The sequence below is a fragment of the Galeopterus variegatus genome, unplaced genomic scaffold, assembly GCF_000696425.1.
Source record: "Galeopterus variegatus unplaced genomic scaffold, G_variegatus-3.0.2 Scaffold14, whole genome shotgun sequence".
In the NCBI taxonomy this organism is placed as follows: Eukaryota; Metazoa; Chordata; class Mammalia; order Dermoptera; family Cynocephalidae; genus Galeopterus; species Galeopterus variegatus.
The window spans coordinates 186,818-209,998 of NW_007726125.1; the positions used below are offsets into that span (position 1 = coordinate 186,818).

General features: G+C 38.9%; 1 protein-coding gene across 1 annotated transcript in view; it reads left to right on the forward strand.

Annotated features, from left to right (window-relative positions):
• The window catches only part of WDR93 (WD repeat domain 93), a 57,549-nt gene that overhangs the window by 11,217 nt on the left and 23,151 nt on the right, over positions 1 to 23,181 (forward strand). Inside the window, exons 5-7 of the mRNA XM_008563116.1 lie at positions 7,148 to 7,263; positions 9,073 to 9,117; positions 17,151 to 17,232. Of these exons, the coding sequence (XP_008561338.1) occupies positions 7,148 to 7,263; positions 9,073 to 9,117; positions 17,151 to 17,232 (243 nt within the window). The remainder of the gene's footprint in view (positions 1 to 7,147; positions 7,264 to 9,072; positions 9,118 to 17,150; positions 17,233 to 23,181) is intronic.

Here is a 23,181-nt window from a genome sequence, read left to right on the forward strand (position 1 = left end):
TACCTTTTATTTATTTATTTTTTTCTTAAATTTTTATTTTGTCAATATACAATGTATATGATTATTATGGCCCATCACCGACACCTCCCTCCCTCCTCCCTCTCTCCCCTCCCCCCCAAGAATGTCCTTTCCGTTTGCTTGTTGTAACAACTTCATAAAAGTATAGTTGTTATATCTTCAGGCCAGCCCCAAAATACACTTTTTTTTTTTTTCTTGATATGCTACCTTTTATTTATTTATTTTTTTCTTAAATTTTTATTTTGTCAATATACAATGTATATGATTATTATGGCCCATCACCGACACCTCCCTCCCTCCTCCCTCTCTCCCCTCCCCCCCAAGAATGTCCTTTCCGTTTGCTTGTTGTAACAACTTCATAAAAGTATAGTTGTTATATCTTCTTCCCCACCCCAAAATACACTTTTAAAAGAATAAAATGACTGGGAGAAATCATTGCCAATCCCATATCTGATAAAAGACTTATATCCAGAATATACACAGAACTCTCAAAACTCAAGAATAAGGAAACAAACAACCTAATTTTTAAATGGGCAAAGGATTTGAAAATACAGTTTGCCGAACAAGACATGAGTGTGTGGAAGGCAAATAAGATGCCCAACATCATTGGTCGTTAGAGAAATGCAATTTAAAATCACAATGAGATATCATTATACATGCATTAGAATGCCTCAAATTAAAAACGCCGACCATATCACGTGTTGGCAAAGATATGGAACAACTGGAATTCTCATGCACTGCTGGTGGTAAAATATAATGGTGCAACCACTTTGGCAGTTTCTTAAAAAGTTCATCATACAATTACCATACGATCCAGCCATTCCACTCCTAAGTATTTACCCAGGAACAATGAAAGCATACGTCCATAGGAAGATTTGTACATGAATGTTCATAGCTTCGTTTGTAACAGCCCCAAACCCAAACCACCTACATGGCAAATTGTGGTATATCCTTACAATAGAATGAGCTTGGAAGGTAATAAAACAAGATCTGTCATATATTGATAATTGTTGAAGTTAAGTAATGGATAATGGGGGTTTGTTATGCTGTTTACTCCCTTTTTGTATGTTTGGAAATTTGCACAAGAAGTTGATATTAAAATATATAAATAAAAACATTTTTTAAAATTTTAGGCTGGTTCTCATTTAATAAACCTGGGGTCTTACCAGCCTAACTAGTTTACTCACTTTATTTTGCTAGTAGTCTTCAAGCATTACAATTAAATTTTTCAAGCTCCTTAATGGTATAGAATAATCAATACACATTGAGCCTCTCTCACCTTGCCTAGAGTTTGAGCAGGTTTCGTACTGTGGTTACATTCAGTCTCTACTATAGTTTAGATCGAGACTTTCGTCCAGCAACCATCAGAGTTTTCAGTGTTATGCAGAACTTGTTTCAATCCAGTTCAATAACTGAGTGGCCATATAGGCTTTAGGGTTTGCAAACCTGACCAGGAGATTCCTAGTATGCCACTAGTCACCAGAAATATTTAAGAAACCAGAAAATAGAAACCAGAAAAGTCCAAAAACCTCTAGACGGAAAAGCAAGTTACACTTTTTGACACACTATCTTGTCTAATTCCTGTACAAAAATGGAAAGTACAAGGGTATTTCAAAAAGTTCATGGAAAAATAGAATTAAAAGATAAATAAGAATCTTTCCATGAACTTTTCGAAGTACCCTGTATGAAGCAATTTGAGGCATCTTCTCATGTCCTATGCTTTAAAAGGATCTCTGTTCTGGGTGTGAACCACAGAAGGCCTTGAAATACAATCTTCTCTGTCACCAGGCTGAGCATATTCTATCAGCATCTTTTTTCTTTTCAGGATGATACCAGCAAGCAAACCACCTGTATAAAGATGGAGATCTCTCAAGGAGGGGACTTTGCAGCCTTCCTTCTACAAGGCAAGATTAACCAAAGGCTGTTAAGGTTTAGATCTGCAGTCTCTTCCAGATGATTACCTTTTCCCCCAAACCTTTTATTTAGAAATAACTTTAGATTTACAGAAGAATTGCAAAGATAGTACAGAGAGTTCCCCTTTGCCCTTCAACTGGCTTCCCTAATACCAACATTTAACACGACCATTTTTTTTTTTTTTAAAGATGACCGGTAAGGGGATCTCAACCCTTGACTTGGTGTTGTCAGCACCACGCTCAACCAGTGAGCTAACCGGCCATCCCTATATGGGATCCGAACCCGTGGCCTTGGTGTTACCAGCACCGCACTCTACCGAGTGAGCCACAGGCCGGCCCCAACACGACCATTTTCTCATGTACGCTTGTAAAAACTTAACAAAATAACATTGATACAATACTGTTAACTAACTACTAACTATAGATTCTTTTTCAGATTTCAGGTTTTTCCCTAATCTAATGTTTTTGCTCCAAGGTTTAATCCAGGATACTGTATTGCATTTAGTCATTATGCCTTCTAAGTTTACTTCTATTTGTGACTGTTTCTTGGTCTTTCCTTATGTTTCATGGCCTTGACACTTTGGAAGAATGCCAGTCAGATGTTTTAAATGTCCGTCAATTTCAGTTTGTCTGATATTTTTCACATGATTCAACTGGGGTTAAGGATTTGAGGGTACCACATAGGGGAAGTGTTCTTTCCATTGTATCATATTAAGGAGTATGTGGTGGCAACACGCCTCACTACTGCTGATGTTAACCTCAGTCATGTAAAGTGCTGTCTGCGAGGTTTCTCCACTGTACAGTCACTGTTTTTCCCTTTTCATACTCTGTACGGAGCAAGTCACTAAGTACAGACCGCACTCAAGGGGAGATGACTTAGGCACCACCTCTTTGAGGTAGGAGAATCAAAGAAGTTTTGGACATATGTTAAAACCACCATGGTGATTAATAAACATTTTGGGGGAAATACTTGGAGATGATGCAAATATCCTGTTTGTCCTTAAAGTTTCAGCCACCAATCTTAGCAGTCATCATTGGGTCTTGCTTGCTGCAATCATTACTGTGGTAGCAACATATTTCATTCAAATATTTGTATCTTGATTTTTAACTTCTAAGTATTTAGACATATGGTATATGAAGGGACTTCAAAAAGTTCATGGAAAATAGATTTAAAAGGTAAAAATATAAAATATAAACTTTATTTGTCAACATAAGCTCCATCAAGTTCAAGACACTTTCGTAAGGAATGATACCAGCCATTTAGTCCATCCCTAAAGAACTGAGGGTCCTGAGAATTTAACCATGTTCCTGCAGTCGTTTTTACATTATTAACTGAAGAAAAATGGGTGCCCTTTAAAGATTTATTAAGATTAGGAAACAAAAAGAAATCAGAAGGAGCCAAATCAGGACTGTAAGGTGGATGCCTAATGATTTCCCATTGAGACTCTCACAAAATTGCCCTTGTTTGATGAGAGGAATGAGCAAGAGGATTGCCATGGTGGAAAAGGACTCTCTGGGGCCGGCCAGTGGCTCACTCAGGAGAGGGCGGTGCTGATAACACCAAGGCCAGGGGTTCGGATCCTATGTAGGGATGGCTGGTTAGCTCACTGGGTGAGCGTGGTGCTGACAACACCAAGTCAAGGGTTAAGATCCCCTTACCAGTTATCTTTAAAAAAAAAAAAAAGAAAGAAAGAAAAAAAAAAAGGACTCTCTGGTGAAGTTTTCCTGGGCATTTTTCTGTTACAGCTGTTGCTAGCTTTCTTGAAACACTCTCATAATTAGCAAATGTTAATATCCTTTGGCCCTCCAGAAGGTCAACAAGCAAAATGCATTGAGCATCCCCCCAAAATTTGCCATGACCTTTGCTCTTGACCAGTCCACTTTTGCTGTGACTGGACCACTCTCACCTTTATGGTAGTCATTGCTTTGACTGTGTTTTGCCTTCAGGATCATACTGGTAAAGCCACATTTCCTCTTTTACTACAGTTCTTCAAAGAAATGCTTCAGGATCTTGATCCCACTTGTTTAAAATTTCCTTTGAAAGTTCCGCTCTTATCTGCAGCTGATCTGGTACAACAGTCTTAGTACCCATTGAGCAGAACGTTTGCTCAATTGTAATTTTTCAGTCAGAATTATGTAAACCGAACCAATTGAATGTATATGGCATTGGCTATTATTTCTGCTGTTAATTGTTAGTCCTGTTCAATTAGGGCACAAACAAGATTAATTTTTCCACATAAATTTCTGTGAATGGTTGGCCACTGCAGGCTTCATCTTCAACATTGTTTCATCCCTGCTTAAAACTATTTATCCATTTGAGAACTGCTGATTCTTTGGCATTGTCCCCATAAACTTTTTGTAAAGTATCAGTGATTTTACCATTCTTCCATCCAAGCTTCACCATAAATTTGACGTTTGTCCTTGCTTCAATTTTAGCAGAATTCATGTTGCTCTGATAGGGGCTCTTGTCAAACTGAGGTCTTATCCTTCTTAGTTCCTCAAACTAGATCCTGTTCAGACATGTTATAACAAGTTAGTACAAGTTTACTTTTGTTTTTATCTATTTATTTATTTATTTATTTACTTATGGCCACAAAACAAGTCTTAACACAGTTAAAAAGACTAAGATCATAGAAAATATGTTCTCTGACCAAAATAGCAGAAGGAAATTTAGAAAATTCATAAATGTGTGGAAAGTAAACAACACTACCCCAAATAAATGATGGGTAAGAAGAAAAATCACAGGGAAGTTAAAGAGTACTTTGAGATAAAAATCATAACACAACACATCAAAATGTATAGGATGCAGGCCTCATCACTGCTTAGAGGAAAATTTACACTTGTAAACACCTATAGTAACAATAAGAAAAATCTCAAATCAGTACTGTAAACTTCTACCTTAAGAAAATAGAAAAACAAGAGCAAACTAAACCAAAAGCAAATATAGGTAGGAATAATAAAGATTACAACAGAAGGGCCGGCCTGTGGCTCACTCGGGAGAGTGCGGTGCTGATAACACCAAGGCCACGGGTTCGGATCCCATATAGGGATGGCCGGTTGCTCACTGGGTGGGCGTGGTGCTGACATAATAAAGATTACAACAGAAGGGCCGGCCTGTGGCTCACTCGGGAGAGTGCGGTGCTGATAACACCAAGGCCACGGGTTCGGATCCCATATAGGGATGGCCGGTTTGCTCACTGGTTGAGCGTGGTGCTGACAACACCAAGTCGAGGGTTAAGATCCCCTTACCGGTCATCTTTAAAAAAAAAAAAAAAAAGATTACAACAGAAATATATGAAATAGGGAATTAAAAAACAATAAAGAAAATCAATGAAACCAAAAGTTGTCTTTTTAAAAAGATCAACAAAATTTGCAAACCTTTATCTAGACTGATCAAGAAAAAAGAGAGAAGGCAGAAATTACTAAAATCAGAAATAAATCTAGGGGCATGGTAGAGCAGTTGCTTCTTCTATTACACTGGAGTGGGCTTTGAGGAGAGAGATGTCCTCTTCTTTTTCTGGTCTCCACTGGTGACTTCCCTTGTGTCACTGCAGTTGAGTGTCTGGCAGTCTGCCTACATGGCAACTGTGGCTACTGCTGTGGTGTCAAGCTGCCTTTGCAGCAGCCATGGCTATGGCGGTGGCTGTGGTGAGCTACCCACACAGAAATAGTGTTTTCTACGTGTTTCTTGCCTGCTTCCAAGTGGGCGATGCTGCCCTGGGCTCCTGCCTAAGACCCCTGGCATGCTCTGTTTCTTGCTTACTATCGAGCGGAAGGGGCTGCCCTCATCTCCTGCCTAGATCCGCAGGCATGATCTCTGAGTTTATTTTTGGTGCAAAAAAAATGTTGAAATTCATGCATAGTTTTTTCAAAATGCACATTTTCCATGAACTTTTTGAAGACCCCTCATATTTATATTCTTGCCCAAGGCCCCTCAAATGTTAGATGCTTGAGGAAAATATATATTTTATAATGCTTTGTGTGTCAAAGGAAACTTTTGTACCATCTGTATTAGTTTCCTAAGGCTGCCGTAACAAAGTAGTACAAACTGGGTAGCTTAAAACTATGGACTTTTGGGCCGGCCCGGTGGCGCACTGGATAAGTGCGCTGCTTGGGAAGTGCGGCGGCGCTCCCATCCGCCTTGGCCGTACAGCAGATCCTATGTAGGGATGGCTGGTTAGCTCACTGGGTGAGCTGACTTCAAGGATGGAGAAGACTGTATTAGTTTCCTAAGGCTGCCGTAACAAAGTAGTACAAACTGGGTAGCTTAAAACTATGGACTTTTGGGCCGGCCCGGTGGCGCACTGGATAAGTGCGCTGCTTGGGAAGTGCGGCGGCGCTCCCGCCCGAGGGTTCGGATCCCACATACAGACCAGTTCCCGCTCACTGGCTGAGCGAGGCGCGGGGGCAACGCCAAGGGTTGCAATCCCGTTGCTGGTCCCCGGTCCGGTACGGGGGCAACACTGAGGGTTGCGATCCGTTGCCGGACATGGAAAAAGACAAAAGACAAAAAAAAAAAAAAAAAACAAAACAAAACTATGGACTTTTATTCTCTTACAGTTCTGGAAGCCAGAAGTCTGAAACTGAGGTGTCCAGATGATTACTTTTTTAAAGAAACATTTAGCCAGGATCCCATTCCATAGGACAGCAACCTTTCTCAGGTTGGCAGGTATTCAGTACAGAAGCTGAGCATGTTTCTATGACAAGGTAAAGCCCCAGAACTACCCTATAGGTTACCATCTCCTCAAATATTGGTCAGAAGAATTCTTTTAAGGCATCTTTCCAAATTCTAACCCTTCCTTAGCCAAACTCCTCTCAGTTACTGATCCTATACATGCCAGCTTCCTCCCCAGACAGGTATAACTGCAAGGCAAAATGTCAGTAGAATTTACCATTTGCAACATGGAAAACATGGAGAATAGGAAGAGCAGCTTGGTTAAAAACTGTTCTATCAGTGCTGTGACTGTGAGAAGCCTCTATTTCCCTTAGATGGCAGTGGCTGGAGGGGATAACTTTCTATGGGAGAGTTATTTGGAGAGTGAGGACTTGCTACAACTTGCTAGAACTACATCTTCTTCAAAGTTTCTGTTCTGTGGATGCCTGCTGCAGAGGTGGCTGGTCTGTGTGCCAGAGGTTCTGAGAAGACATGTCATTTCTCAGGGGAAACTTGTCGCCTACTTGTAGTTGCTCAATGGTTCTTTGGTTTCCCAATGCAGGAGCTGGAGAAGTTTGGCTGGATGTGTATAAATTGCCCAAGGAGTCTTGGCTCAAGGAAGTGGAGCATGCCCAACTCACTTTAAATGCAAAGAAAAAAGTCAGACCGCTGCAACTGGTAAGAAACATTTCTGTTTTCAACCAATATGTTTCTCTCTACCCTTGATCCACATTTAACCAAAATCTGCCTTGGAATTCCAAGATGGATGAGGCCTCTGGAGGCTGTAAGAGAGGACAACAGGAACACTGGCACATGTCTCCCAAATCAATTTGCTTTGATTAAGATAAGATGTTAAAAAGCAGGGGTGTCTTCAGTAGTGGGAATTTCAGTACCACTCTTGTCTGGGAGTTGCCTCTCCACCAAGATCACTCCCAGGCATTTCTCTGGAAGGAGGGTGTTTTTCTGTTTCTTTGCTGGTTTGCCCTGGCGGGTGTGGGGATCCAAACCCTTGACCTTGGTCTTATTTCACCATGCTCTAACCAACTGAGCTAACCGGCCAGTCCCTAGCAAGAGGGTCTTTTGTCCTGACTCATGCCTCAAAGGTAATTTTTTCCCCTCCTGGGCTGAAATAATCCTTTTCTTGCCCTGAATTTACTAAATTTCCCATGTTATGGTATAAAGGCATTGTCACAATATACAAGAATAGTATATTCTTCCCATTATTCCTAGAAAGTAGAAACTCTACCATTTCAGATTAATTATATATGATGCCTGGGCCTTGTCCGGTGTCTTTAAGATACAGTTCTTCAGTAAATATTAAGACTTAATTTGCTTATTTATACAATGCATGCTTATTATTTTTGTTAACCACCAACAACTAATATTAATTAAGCACCCCTTTAAAACATATTGTATTAGGCACTAAAGAATTAGTGAAAGTATTAATAAAGGAGACTAGGATTGAGACTCACAATTTCACTGCTGAGCTAATTCAGTGGCTTTGAATAAATGCCTTTCTCCCCAGTGAATGTCTTTGTAGTGTGTTACACTTCTTTTTCTTGTGTAACGGAGAGAAAAAAGAATTTTGCAATTACCTAAGCGCTATGTATGCACTGAGGCCTGGAGGGACTGCACTTCAGTAATTTCCCCATTAGCAGGAGAAAACTGAATGTGTCAGTCCATTTGAAAGTTAGCCTCTCCCTTTTTTACTGTAAAGACAAGGAAGTTTCACAAGAAAATTCAATTGATTGAATCATTACAAAGAACACAAGGACTAGTAGCAACAGCCTGAGCAACTCTGTCCAACAAATTTTAGTTTGTATTTGGGAACCACAAAATAGTCTGAAAGTATATTGGAGGGAATTGATATTGATGACAAAAGAAAATTTGCAGCTATACATTTGCTTGTCAGGGTTTCCTCTCTGCGAAAAGTTATTTTTAGGGCCGTCCCATGGCTCACTTGGAAGAGAGTGGTGTGATAACACCAAGGCCACGGGTTCAGATCTCTAGATAGGGATGGCCGGTTCGCTCACTTGGGAGAGCGTGGTGCTGACAACACCAAGTCAAGAATTAAGATCCCCTTACTGGTCATCTTTAAAAAAAAAAAAGTTATTTTTCATGATCTAAATAAAGCATTGTCTGCCTTATTTGAGATTTTACAGCTATACTTTGTTGTGTAATGTTATGGTTCCCTTTCTATAAAACATTACTTTTGGTGATCTAAATAAAGTCTTGTTTGAAAGGAAAAAAGTATTCCCTTCAACTTAGAGTTCTATTTTTTGTTTCTCCAAATATAATTTAAGATCCTGGAAAAAGGGATCATGTGTTTCAATTCTGCAAGCCAGAGGACCACACAGATATTGGTCCTCCATGTCACTTTTTATAAGAGTAATTGGGGGGAAGAAAGAACATGTCAGAAAATTGAAGGGGAAAAGGGGACCATCCAGCAAACCTATTGGGAATTAATTTTCTCATTTTTCTCCTCAGACTCAGAGCACTTTCGATTCCATTACTTCAGATAATTTAGAAATGGTAAGAAACTTGTAAAAAGATCTCCAGAGAGACTTAAGTTGCATTTTTGAGATTTTTATTTTTACTTGAAATTTCTTTTTTTATTTTAGTTTATCAATGTACAATGTAGTTGACTGTTGTGTCCCTTTACCAATTCCTCCTTTCCCCCCCTCCATCTCCCCCCTCCCCCATCAATATCACGTCTGTTCACCTGTCTTAACAAGTTCAAGGTATTCTGGTGGTTGAGTCTTCTTCCCCCCTCTCCTGTTTATTTGTTTGTATATTTATTTACTTATTTATTTTAGCTCCCACAAGTAAGTGAGAACATGCAGTATTTGTCTTCTGTGCCTGGCTTATTTCACTTAATATGATTTTCTCTAAGTCCATCCAAGTTGCTGCAAATGATAGTATTTCATTTTTTTTTATAGGAGAGTAGTATTCCATTGTGTAGATATACCACATTTTCCTTATCCACTCATCCGATGATGGGCATTTAGGCTGGTTCCTACTCTTGGCTATTGCAAATAGTGCTGCAGTAAACATGGTATACAGGTATCCCTTCGATATGATGATTTCCATTCCTCTGGGCATATATCCAGCATTGGAATAGCTGGGTCATATGGTAGATCTATCTGTAATTGTTTGAGGAAGGTCGTATAAAACTTTCACCTTTTACTTGAAATGTCTTTTATATATCAAATATATTAGTAAAATGTTTCACCAGGGCACTCTTCAGATTCTCTGAGACTTAATCTTGTGCCTCACGCATTGAAGATGGCCTCCTAGTATTGAGGATAATTGACCCAAGTCATTTGTCCAGAGGTGGGTTTACCTGAAGCTAAGGGAGCTTAAATTTCAGAGCCCCTTCCAAGGCCCTGTGAGGGGACCTAGCAATGTGTTCACATGATCATATATTTTTGTAAAATTGGCAAAAGTAACATTTTAACCACAATCCCGTAAGACCACTGTCCCTTTTCACTCCCCTGTGTTTTCTTCTAATACTTTCATAGTTTTGTTTTTGACATTTTATTCTTTAATTCATACGGGAGTTACTTGTGTGAATAGAGCAAGGAAGGGATCAACTTTTATATACATTTTTTCAAATAGCCAGTTGCCACACCAATATTTTTGATTAACCCATCCTTTCCCAGTTGTTTTGAAATGTCACCTTTATCATTCCTATAGATATTTCTATACTCTCTGTCCTATTCCATTAAAACATTTGTCTGTGCCTACACCAAGACCTTATAAACTTTGGAGCGAAACTGCCAGGGTTCTAATCTTGTCTATGCCAGGTCGCTGGGTGACTTTATTGTAAACGCATATTTTGTGTTCTGTTTCCTATACTTGGATGTTTTTCTACCTTTTGGGAGAGCTCATCAACATGTCTCCAAACTTTTACTAAGTTTTTCATTTCTGCTTTCATATTTTAATTTATAAGAGCCTGTTTTTGTTCTCTGATTGTTCCTCTCCCATTTATTTATTTATTTATTTGTTTGTTTATTTATTTTGTGTACTATTTTCTTTTTTTCTTTTTTTTTTTTGTCTTTTTTCGTGTCCGGCAACGGATCGCAACCCTCAGTGTCGCGCCCGTACCGGACCAGGACCGGCAACGGGATCGCCACCCTCAGCGCTGCACCCGCACCTCGCTCAGCCAGTGAGCGGGAACTGGTCTGTATGTGGGATCCGAACCCTCGGCGGGAGCGCTGCCACTCTCCCAAGCGGCGCACTGTAGCAGTGCGCCACCGGGCCAGCCCTTGTGTACTATTTTCATTTCACAAATGCAATATGACTTTTCTGAAGACATTTATGATAATTTTTGATGTTTTTCCTTCATGTATGGTCTCTGTTTCCCACATGTTGCTTTTTGATTCCTGTGTATTCATTTTGGTCCCTTTCAGATGAGATGCTTTCCCTGTTCTCTACTCAGATCTGAGAGCGGCATCAAGAAATGACAGGAAGCTCTGTGGGCATGGATGGTGTTTGTTGGCAGTAGTTGTAATATAAGGTACCCTAACTGGGCTGTTTTATTGGGAAACACTCCCATCAGTGGCCTGGAGCATTTTCCCTCTGGCTGATCAGTCTTCCCAAACATGGCTCTTCTAATCTCTTGCCTGAGTCATAGAGCCACATGGGAAAGATGGCTTGGGAGTAAGGGATAATCTCAGCATTCAACATGTAAACTTTAACTTTATTCACTATGTGGAGTTAGGGAGGAAATCTAAGAGTTTAGATTCTTAGGCTTTACAAAGATACTTTCAACCAGTCCTCCTGCTGCCAACCCCACTGGCATTTCAACTTCCAGAGATGCCTGGAGCTGCTATTTTCTTGAGTCTTAGGGGGTTTGTGGTATAAATAAAGTGGCTACTAGGCTTTCTCCCCTACTGGTTAGGATCTAACTTTCTTGGGTCTGCTAAATCATTCAGCCATCTGCTTTCCAGCTTTAAGATGTTGTTGCTTTTGTCTCTTATTCTTTTGATCCTTATGAATTTATATGCCTTTTTAAAAAAACCTTTATTGTCATTTTAATGGGGTTTCAGGAGGGAAAGGAGTTAAAGGCATGTGTTCCTTCTCCCAGCTATATTTTCCAACTAGTTATTGCTGGTCCATGGCTATTATCAGTGTTCATCAGGTCCAGCAAAGAAATTGGAAGGGCATCAAGTTTCAGAAAATTGGCAGGAAACAAGAGAGGGCAGGCAGTGAAAATGTTGTAGCCAGGACACCACAACCAGTACTGCTGAACATTACCACCCTCATGAGACAGCCCCCCAAACTGATGCTAGACTTCTCATGATGAGAGTGCCATTGGGCTCTGGCCATGTTTGCCTTCACTGTAAATAATTTCTCTACTCTTTCTTAATTTCTGTGTCACTCCCTAAAGATTCAAAGTTATGGGCAGGAGTATACAACTGATTAAGTCTAGGTCATGTGCCAATACGTACTTCCAAGGGACAAGAAGAAGTATCTGGCCCCTTCAGTTCCTTAGAAGGAGGCAGATTATTCAAGGGTCACATAATAGGGCAGTCTCTTCTTTTTTAAAATAGAAAAGGTGTTTAGGACTGGGTAGCCAAAACGATGACAAATGTTCACTACACTGGTGCATAAGAAAGTTATTGATTTTTGTATATTGATCTTGTATCTGCCCCCCAGGACCAAGATTAGGGTGAAGTAAGTGAGGCACAGAGGGTGCAAAATTTAAAAAGACACTCTCAGGGTCATGCAAGTGCAGGGTGGCACCTGAGAATGAGTGCCTCCTTAAATTTACACCCCGGGTACCTCATTTTCTTTATGCTAGTCCTGGTACTGTTGGCCTCTACTAAACTTAGTTCTAATGGTTGCCAGATGACACTCTTGGATTTTCTAGATAAATAATAATAACTGTAAATACAACTTTTTCCCTTTCAAGTATTTATGCCTCCTATTAATTGTTCTTGCCTTTTTATATTTTCTAGAATTGCTAGTAAAATGTTGAATAATAGTGGTGGTAATGGGATATCCATGACCTGTTCATGACAATGAGAATGCTTTAAATGTTTTACTAATTAAGCATGAAGCTTACACACTAAGTTTTTGGTAAATATCCTTTATCATATTAAGTACGTGTCCCTCTAGTCTTGGCTTACGAAGAGGTTTGTTTTGTTTTGTTTAAATTGGGAATGGATGTTGACTTTTATCAAATGCTTTTCTCTCACCTTTTTTTAAAAAATAAATTTTATTGCATATATTTAAGGTATACAACATGATGTTATGAAATACATATAGATAGTAAAAAAAGTTACTATAGGTGAAGCAAATGAACATATCCGTCATCTCACACAGTTCCTTTTTTTTTTTTTTTTTTTTTGCTTTTCTGGCAAGAGCAGCTAAAATCTACTCATTTAGCATGAATCCCCTGTACAGTACAATTTTATTACTTAGAGTCCTCATGTTGTACATTAGACTTGTTCATCCTATATATCTGCTTTGTATCCTCTGACATGCTTCTCCCCATTTCCTCCCATAGCCCCTGCTGCCCCTCGTAACCACTACTTTGTTCTCTATCTCTGTATATTTGATTTTTTTTTTTTTTTTTTTGTCTTTTGTCTTTTTTCCGTGTCCGGCAACGGATCGCAACCCTCAGTGTTGCCCCTGCACCGGACCGGGGACCGGCAACGGGATTGCAACCCTCGGTGTTGCTCCCTGTTGCTCCCGCGCCTCGCTCAGCCAATGAGCGGGAACCGGTCTGTATGTGGGATCCGAACCCTCGGGTGGGAGCGCTGCCGCGCTTCCCAAGTGGCGCACTATCCAGTGCGCCACCGGGCCGGCCCTATATTTGATTTTTTTTAAAAAGATTCCACATATGAGTGAGATCATGCAATATTTTTCTTCCTGTGTTTTGCTTATTTCACTTAGCATAGTGTCTTCCAGGCTCATTTATGTTGTGGCAAATGGTAAGGTCTCATTCTTTTTAGAGATGAGTAATATTTCCATTGCACATACGTACAGTGGGCCTTATCCATTCGTCCATTCGGACACTTAGGATCTTTCTGTGTCTTGGCTATTGTGAATAATGCTGCAGTGAACATGGGTATGCAGATATGTTACAAAGTGGTGATTTCATTTTGTTTGGGCATATGCCTAGAAGAGGGACTGCTAGGTCATATGTCAGTTCTATTTTTAATTTCTTTAGAAATCTCCGTATTATTTTCCATAAGGGCTGTACCATCCCTCATCTTTTGAGATGAGTTTTTCTCCTTCAATCTGCTAATGAAGTGGGTTACATTAATAGTTTTTCTCATGTTGAAACATTCTTCCTTTCATTCTTGGGTAACCCATACTTGGTCATAATTCATTTAATTACACTATCAGTTTGCTTTCATAACATTAAAATCTTAAATAAAATATTAGAAAAGCAACTGAAAGATCTCTGTTTGTTGATAGTTCTATGCTCATAGATAGTTTCAAGTTCAGACATACAATTGACTTATAGTTTGTGTGTGTGTGTGTGTGTGTGTGTGTGTGTGTGTGTGTGTGTGTGTGTGTGTGTGTTTTTCTGGTCAGCTTTTGGTATCAGTGTGTGCTAGCCTTGTAAGGTAAGTTGGATATCTTTACTTTTTTCCACCTAGGTCTGCGTAAGTCCTGAGATCTTACTTAGCAGTAAAAATTTTTTGTGTGTTTTCAATTTCTTCTATGGTTATTAGTCTATCATTTTTTAAGCATTTGAGCCAATTACAATCATAATCCATTTAATTTAGACATTATAATTTATTAGGATGTATGTGTATAAATATGTTTCTCCTATAATATAAAATTTTAAAAACTCCTCTATCTCTTAAGTTATTACTCTTCCTTATTCCTAATGTTATTTATTTGTGCCTTTTTACTTTTTAAATACACTCTTCACAGATCTAACTTTCTGATTTTGATGTGCTCATATTTTGTTAAGAAATTTTGCATCTCTCTTCATGAGAGATACTTGTAGTTTCATTTTCTTGTGACATCTTTCACTGTGGTATCAGGGTAAGGTGGTTCTTATGTAATAAGCTGGGGAGTGTTCTGTCTCTTCTATTTTCTGGAAGAATTTGTACAGAACTGACATTATGTCTTCCTAAAATGTTTGATAGAGTTTATTCATAAAGCCACCTGGTCCTGGAATTTTCTTTATGGAACTACAAATTCAATTTCTTTAATAGATAAAGGGCTATTCAGGTTATCTATTTCTTCTTAAGTAAGCTTTCGTATTTTGTATCTTTCAAGGAATTTGTCCATTTTCTCTAAGTTGTCAAATTTATTGGATTAAAGTGGTTCATAACATTCCCTTATTATCCTTTTATTATCTTTAAAATGTGCCCTGATGTCATTGCTCTCATTTCTGATATTGGTAATTTGTATCTTCTCTCTTTTTTAATCAGCTTAGTTAGATGTTTGTCAGTTGTATTAATCTTTTCGAAGAACAAGTGTCTTAGTCCGTTTTCTGTTGCTTATAACAGTACGTGAAACTGGGTAATTTATAAAGAAACAAAATTTATTTCTTAAAGTTCTGGAGCCCAGGGTTGAGGGGCTGAATCTGGTGAGGGCCTTCTTGCTGGTGGGGACTCTATGCAGAGTCCCGAGGTGGTGCAGGGTATCACATGGTGAGGAAGCTGAGAGTGCTAGCAAAGGTCTCTCTGCCTCTGCTTATAAAGCCACCAGCCCCACTCCCATGATAACCTATTAATCCACTAATCCATGAATGGATAAATCTATTCATGAGAATAGATTAAAGGCCCCACCTCTCAATGCTGCCACATTGAGGATTAAGTTTCAACATGAGTTTTGGAGAGGACAGAAATTCAAACCATAGCAACATGCTTTTATTTTCATATATTTTTCTCTCTTTTTTGTTTTCTATCTCACTGATTTCCAATTTGATTTTTATTATTTCCTTTGTTCTGTTTACTTTGGGTTTAGTTTTTTTTTTTTTTTCCTTTTTGTCTTTTTTTGTGACCGGTAATGGGATCGCAACCCTCAGTGTCGCGCCCGTACTGCGACCGGCAACGGGATCGCAACCCTCAGTGTCGTGCCCGCACCGTGCTCAACCAGTGAGCGGACCAGTCTCTATATGGGATCCGAACCCTTGGCGGGAGCGCCGCCATGCTCCCAAGTGCCGCACTCAACCGAGTGCACCACCGGGCCGGCCCCAGGTTTTTAGTTTTTTACTTGTCTTCTAGTTTCTTAAAGTAGAAGCTCAGATCATTGATTTGAGATCTTTCTTCTTTCCTAATATAGATAGTGCTGTAAACTTATGTTTAAGTACTGCTTTAGCTGCATCCTTTACATTTTGATATGTTTTCATTTTTATTCAATTTAAACTACTTCCTAGTATGTTTTTTTTATTTCTTCTTTGGCCAATAGATTGTTTAGAAGCATGTTATTTAGTGTCCAAATATTGGAGATATTACAGATTATCTCTCTTTGACTGGTATCCAATTTAATTCTATTATGATCAGAAAACATACTTTATATAATCTGAATCTTTTTAAATTTATTGAGATTTATTTTATGCCCAGAATATGGTTTATCTTTGTAAATGGTCTATGTGCGCTTCAAAAGAATGTGTATGGGTCTGCTATTATTAGTCAAGTTATTCAAGTCTTTTATATCCTTACTATATTTTTACTGATTTTCTGTCTTTCTTATTCTACCAATTATTGAAAAAGGTATCTCTAAGATTGTAGATTTATCTATTCCTTTTTTCATTTCTGTGAGTTTTTGATCCAAGTATTTTGAAGCCCTGTTCAATTCATAATAATTTGGAATGTCATGTCTTCTGCTGAATTGACCATTTTATTATTATTCACTGACTTCTTTTTTTTAATTGCTGCTGGCTGGTATAGGGATTTGAACCCTTGACCTTGGTGTTGTCACTAACTAGTCAGCCCTATTCACTGAGCTTTTGGTCCCTGGAAATATTCTTTGTTCTGAAATCTTCTTTTTCTTTTTTTGTTCCGAAATCTTCTATGTCAGATATTAATATAGCCATACCAGCTTTCTTCTGACTAGTTTTAGTAAGATGTATCTTTTTCTGTACTTTTACTCTTGACATATTTGTGATTAAAATAAGTTTCTTTTTGGCAGTGTATAATTGGATTTTGTCTTTTTATACAATCTGTCGATCTCTGCCTTTTATTTATTTATTTATTTTATTATTATTTTTTTTTTAAAGATGACTGGTAAGGGGATCTTAACCCTTGACTTGGTGTTGTCAGCACCACGCTCAGCCAGTGAGCGAACCGGCTATCCCTATATGGGATCCGAACCCGGGGCCTTGGTGTTATCAGCACCGCACTCTTCCAAGTGAGCAACGGGCCGGCCCAATCTCTGCCTTTTAACTGGGGTGTTTAGACCATGTACATTTAATGAGACTATTGATATGTTTGAGTTTAAATCTACCAGCTTGCTATTTACTTTCTATTTGTCCCATTTGTTTTTCTTCCTTTTCCCTCTTTTACTGCCTTCTTTTAGAATGAGTGTTTTTAATGATTTCATTTTATCTCCTTTTTTGGCTTATTTCCATTGCCTTTTCTTTATTTTAGGAAAACATTTGTTTTAAAGGAGACATTAAGTTGAGTCTTCCAGTTCATATAATGAAGATCAAACCACCTAAACCTGTTACAGGTAAGTATGATTCAACTAATACTCTCTGTATTAGTCCATTTTGTGTTGCTTATAACAAAATACACAGAACTCGGTAATTATAAAGAAAAACAAAATTTATTGCTTACAGTTTCTAAGGCTGAGGAGCCCAAAGTCCATCTGGTGGTGGTGACAGTGACCCAGGGATCTCACATTGCAAATGGTGGGAGCAGAGAGAGCAGAGAGAGAGAGAAAGACAGACTCCCCTCTTCTTTTAAAGCCCTCAGAACCATGCCCCGACCACCATTTTTAGTCCATTCATTACTGCACGGTCCTATAATCCAATCACTTCTTCAAGGCCCCACCTTACAATTACCCTAATAGGATTTCCCACCCTGTTAACAGTCACAATGGGGGCTAAGTTTCTAATACATGAAACTTGGGGGATACAATTCAAGCTTCATTGAGTTTTGGGGGGATATAATTCAATCCACTACACTCTTTTTCCTTTTGTCATTGATTTCTTCATTTTTTTCCTTCTTTTCTTTTCTCCACATTTCTCATCTTTTCTATTTATCAGAAGCAATATCTAAATTACAAGGATAGTTCGGAAGAGGAAATTTTTAAAAACTCATTAGCTCTGGGACCTAAAAGCAAAAAAATGTAAATGTTATAAGGATACAGTTAACATAATTGGAAGGTCAGGAAAGAGGGACGTCTTTTCCAATTGCTAGGTGGAGTTCATTTATTCCTACATTCCTGTGTTAATCTATTTGATTGCTAGTTGGAGTTCGTTTATTCCTACATTCCTCTGCTAATTCATTCATCAGTATTTGCTGAGTACCCATAATGCACCAAGCACAAAGATGACTAAGACATGTCTTCTGTACTCTGAAAGCTGATGGTCTACCAAAAGGGAGTGGGAGGAAACCACCCTATGGTGATAAGTGGCAATGTGATAAATACAGCAGGGGAACATCTAAGACCGTGAAAACATAGAGGAAGGAGTGGCTGACTCTGCCAAGGGAGTAGACAAAAGCCTTATCTTCAGAGGAAGGGACATTTGGGCAAGGTTTTGAAGAATAAGTGGAAATTGGTCAAGAGGTACAGAGGGGATAGGCATTGTAGGCAGAGAATAGAGAGTATATCCTCTCAGCACTCACACATGATCTCAAAGATGTATCTACAAGAATGATCACCATAGCATTATTCACAGAGGCAAAACATTAGTTAGATAAAATCTGATACACTTACACAGAGCAATACTTTGCAACCACTAAAAAACAAAGAGGGAAATATAAAAGGCCAAGAATAGTCAGTTCACTCTTGGAAAAAAACATGGTGATAGAACTTGCTCTACCAAGATTTGTTAAAAAGCTACAGTAATTAAGATAAAAAATAGATGAATGAGTAACAGAAATATAAATTAAATACAGATATATAGAAATAATAAATAGAAAATAGGTGAAAGGGCCAGCCCCGTGGCTCACTTGGGAGAGTGCAGCACTGGTAGCGCCGAGGCCACAGGTTTGGATCCTATATAGGGATGGCCGGTGAGCTCACTGGCTGAGCATGGTGCATTCACACTGTGCCGAGGGTTGCGATCCCCTTACTGGTCGAAAAGAAAAAAAAATAAAATAAAATTGGATTCTCTTTAAAAAAGAAAATAGGTGAAAAATAGGTGAACAAAACAGGATAGGGAGGCCAGAATAGACCCAGGCATAAATGGACACTTGATGCATGACAGAAGTGGCATGATAGAGCAGTGGAGAATGGATGGTCATTTCAATGAGAGGTGCTGGCTGTCCATATGGAGACAAAAATAAAACTTGACCCCAGCCTCATACCATATGCAAAACTAAATTTCAGATGAACTGTACAAGTAAATATGAAAATGCAAAATAATAAAGCTTTTAGAAAATGATATAAACAGGGCTAGCTGGTTAGCTCAGTTGGTTAGAGTGTGGTGTTAGAACACCAGGGTCAAGAGTTTGGATCCCTGCAGATGACATGATCTTATACACAGAAAAACTTAAAAGCTCCACCCAAAACCTGTTAGAACTGATAAATGAATTCAGTAGAGTTGTGGGGTACAAAATCAACATACAAAAGTAAGTAGCATTTCTATAAAGCAATAACAAGCTAGCTGAAAAATAAATTAAGGAAGCAATCTCATTTACAATAGCCACAAAATAAATAAATAAATAAAATACCTAGGAATAAATTTAACCAAGGAGGTGAAAGATCTCTACAAGGAAAATATTAAACAATGATGAGAGAAATTGAAGAGGACACAAAGAAATGGAAAGACATCCTGTGTTCATAGATTGGAAGAATTAATATTGTAAAAATAACCATACTACAAAAAGCAATCTATACATTCAATGGAATCCCTATCAAAATACCAAAGACACTTTTCACAGAAATAGAAAAAAATCCTAAAATTCATATGGCACCACAAGAGACCCTGAATAGCCAAAGCAATTCTGAGCAAAAGGAACAAAGCTGGAGGCATCATGCTACCTGAATTCAAAATATACTGCAAAGCTATATTAATCAAAACAGCTTGGTACTGTCATAAAAACAGACACATGACCAATGGAATAGAATAGAGAACCCAGAAATAAGACCATGTGTTTACAGCCAACTGATTTTCAACAAAGGTGCCAAGAATATTCATTGGGGAAAAGACAGTCTCTTCAGTAAATGGTGCTGAGAAAACTGGATATCCATATGCTGAAGAATGAAACTAGACCCCTATCTCTTACCATATACAAAGACCATCTCAAAATGGGTTAAAGACTTAATGTAGAACCCAGAACTATGAAATTATTGGAGGAAAACAGGGGAAATGCTTCAGGACATTATTCAGGGCAAAGACTTTATGGGGAAGACCTCAAAAACACAGGAAAAAATAAACAAAATAACAGCAAAAATGGACAAATGGGATTGCATCAAGCTTAAAAACTTCTGCACAGCAAAGGAGACAATTAACAGAGTGAAGAAACAACCTGAAGAATGACAAAAAATACTTGAAAACTATTCATCCAACAAGGGTTTAATATCCAGATTATAGAAGGAACTCAAACAATTCAGGAGAAAAAAACAAACAAAACCCCCAAAACGAACGATCTAACCAAAAAATGGGCAAGTGAGCTGAATAGACATTTCTCAAAAGAAAATTTGAAAATGGTCAATAGGTATATGGGAAAATGCTCAACATCTCTAATAATCAGGGAAATGTAAATCAAAACCATAATGGTGGGCTGGCGAGTTAGCTCAGTTGGTTAGAGCACAGTGTTAGAACACCAAGCTCAAGGGTTCTGATCTCCACCTGCCAGCCACAAAAAACAAAGCCCCCCCCAATGAGATATCATCTCACTCCAGTTAGAATGGCTATTACCAAAAAGAAAGAAAATAACAAATGCTGGTGAGGATGCAGAGAAAAGGGTAACTCTTATATGCTGTTGGTGGGCATGTAAATTAGTACAGCCAATATGGAAAACATGGAGGTTCCTCAAAAAGCTAAAAATAGAACTGCCATGTAATTCAGCACTCCCACTACTGGGTATAGATCCAAAGGAAAGGAAATCAGTATATCAAAGAGATATTTGCACTCCCATGTTTATTGCAACACTATTCACAATAGCCAAGATATGGCCATCAGCAGATGAATGGATAAAATGTGGTATATATACACAAGGTAATACTATTCAGCCATAAAAAGGAGTGAAATTCTGTCATCCCTAGCAACATGGATGAGCTCAGAGGACATTATAAGTAAAATAAGCCAGGGGGCCGGCCCGGTGGCGCGCTGCTACAGTGCGCCGCTTGGGAAGCGCGGTGGCGCTCCCGCCGAGGGTTCGGATCCCACATACAGACTGGTTCCCGCTCACTGGCTGAGCGAGGTGCGGGAGCAACACCGAGGGTTGCAATCCTGTTGCCGGTCCCGGTCCGGTACGGGCATGACACTGAGGGTTGCGATCCATTGCCGGTCACGAAAAAAGACAAAAAAAAATAAAAATAAAAATAAATAAGCCGGGCACAGAAAGAGAAACACCGGACATATGTGGTAGCTAAGAAAGTTGATAACACAGAAGTAGAGTACAATAGCGTTTACCAGAGGCTGCGAAGGGGAATGGGGACGGGGCACAGCGAGAGATTGATTAATGGATACAAAATGACAGATAAATAGTAGGAATAGGATCTAGTGTTCTATAGCACTGTGGGGTGACTATAATTAACAACAACTTATTGTATACTTTCAATTAGCTGGAAGAGAGGATTTTGAATGTTTACAACACTAAGAAATGATAAGTTTTTGAGGTGATGGATATGTAGATTAACCTGCTTTGATCATTACACATTGTAATATTAAAATATCACATAGTGCCCCATAAATATGTACACTTGTTATGTGTCAATTAAAAAATTTTTTTTTAATTCTAAAATTATCAAGGAAAAGAGATAATTCAGTTCAAAACAAGCAAGAGTATTGTATAAGCCATTTGCAAAAGAGATTATTCAAATGGCCAATAAACTTATGAAAAGATGCTCAACATCATTAGTCACCAGGGAAATGCAAATTAAAACCACAATGAGATACCACTACACACTCACTAGGATAGCTATAACTGGAAAAGACTGACCATACTAAGTGTTGGTGAGGATGTGGAACAATCAGAACTCCCATACATTGCGTTTAGCAATGATATTGGTACAACCACTTTGGAAAACAATTTGGTATTATCTAGTAAAGTTGAATATAATTTCTATCCTGTGACCCAGCACTTACACTGCTAGCTAGAGTGATCAACCATACCAGTTTGCCTGACTGAGGGACAGGGGTTTCCTGGGATGTTGAGATTTTCGGTGCTAAAACTAGGAAACTCCTGAGCAAACCAGTTTAAGTTGGTCACCCTACTTCTAGGTATATACCTATAGATTTGCAAGCAAATGTGTACCAGAAGACATATACAAGAATGGTAACGGTGACATGATTTTCGATAGCTGTAAACATGATACAGCCAAATGTCCATCAACAGTAGAACAGATACATGGTGCTATATTCATTCAATGGAATACCATACAGCAGTGAAAATGAACAAACTAGGGCTGGCCCGGTGGCGCACTGGATAGTGCGCCGCTTGGGAAGCGCGGCGGCGCTCCCGCCGAGGGTTCGGATCCCACATACAGACCGGTTCCCGCTCACTGGCTGAGCGAGGCGCGGGAGCAACACCGAGGCTTGCGATCCCGTTGCCGGTCCCCGGTCCGGTACGGGGGCAACACTGAGGGTTGCGATCCGTTGCCGGACACGGAAAAAAGACAAAAAAAAAAAAAAACGAACAAACTACAGCTACACACAACAAAATAGATAAATCTCACAAGCAATATTGAGCAAAAGAGGGCAGACATAGAATTAATACTGTATGATTTCCCTTATGTACAGTTCAAAGTCAGGCAAAATGAAACTATAGTGTTGAGAATGCATGTTTAGATGGTAAAATTATAAAATGTGCAATAAAGTGGCTACCATGATAGTGAGGAGAGTGGTCACCATTCTTCGCAGGGGGTTGTGATTGGAACGGGGTCCTTGGGAAACTTCTAGGGAGCTAGTGATGTTGTATTTCTTGATCTGAGTAGATAATGTAAGATGCTTGCTTTGTAATAATTTATTAAGATATATATTTTTATGCCCCTTTCTGTACGTGTGTTACATTTCACAATAAGAAAAGGTTTAGTAAATAAAAATAAGCAACAAACAATGAGGAGGATCTATAGTACTAATATGATCTCCAAGATATTTTAAGAGAAAATGCAAGGGATATAGTACGTAACAGCAGTTCTCAAACTTTAGCTGCATCAGACTCACTTGGAGGACTCATTAAAACCCAGATTGCTGGACTCCACCACATAGTTTCTGTTCTAATAGGGCTGGGGTGGGGCCTGAGAATATGCATTTCTTTTTTTTTTTTTTTTTTTTTTGGCTGG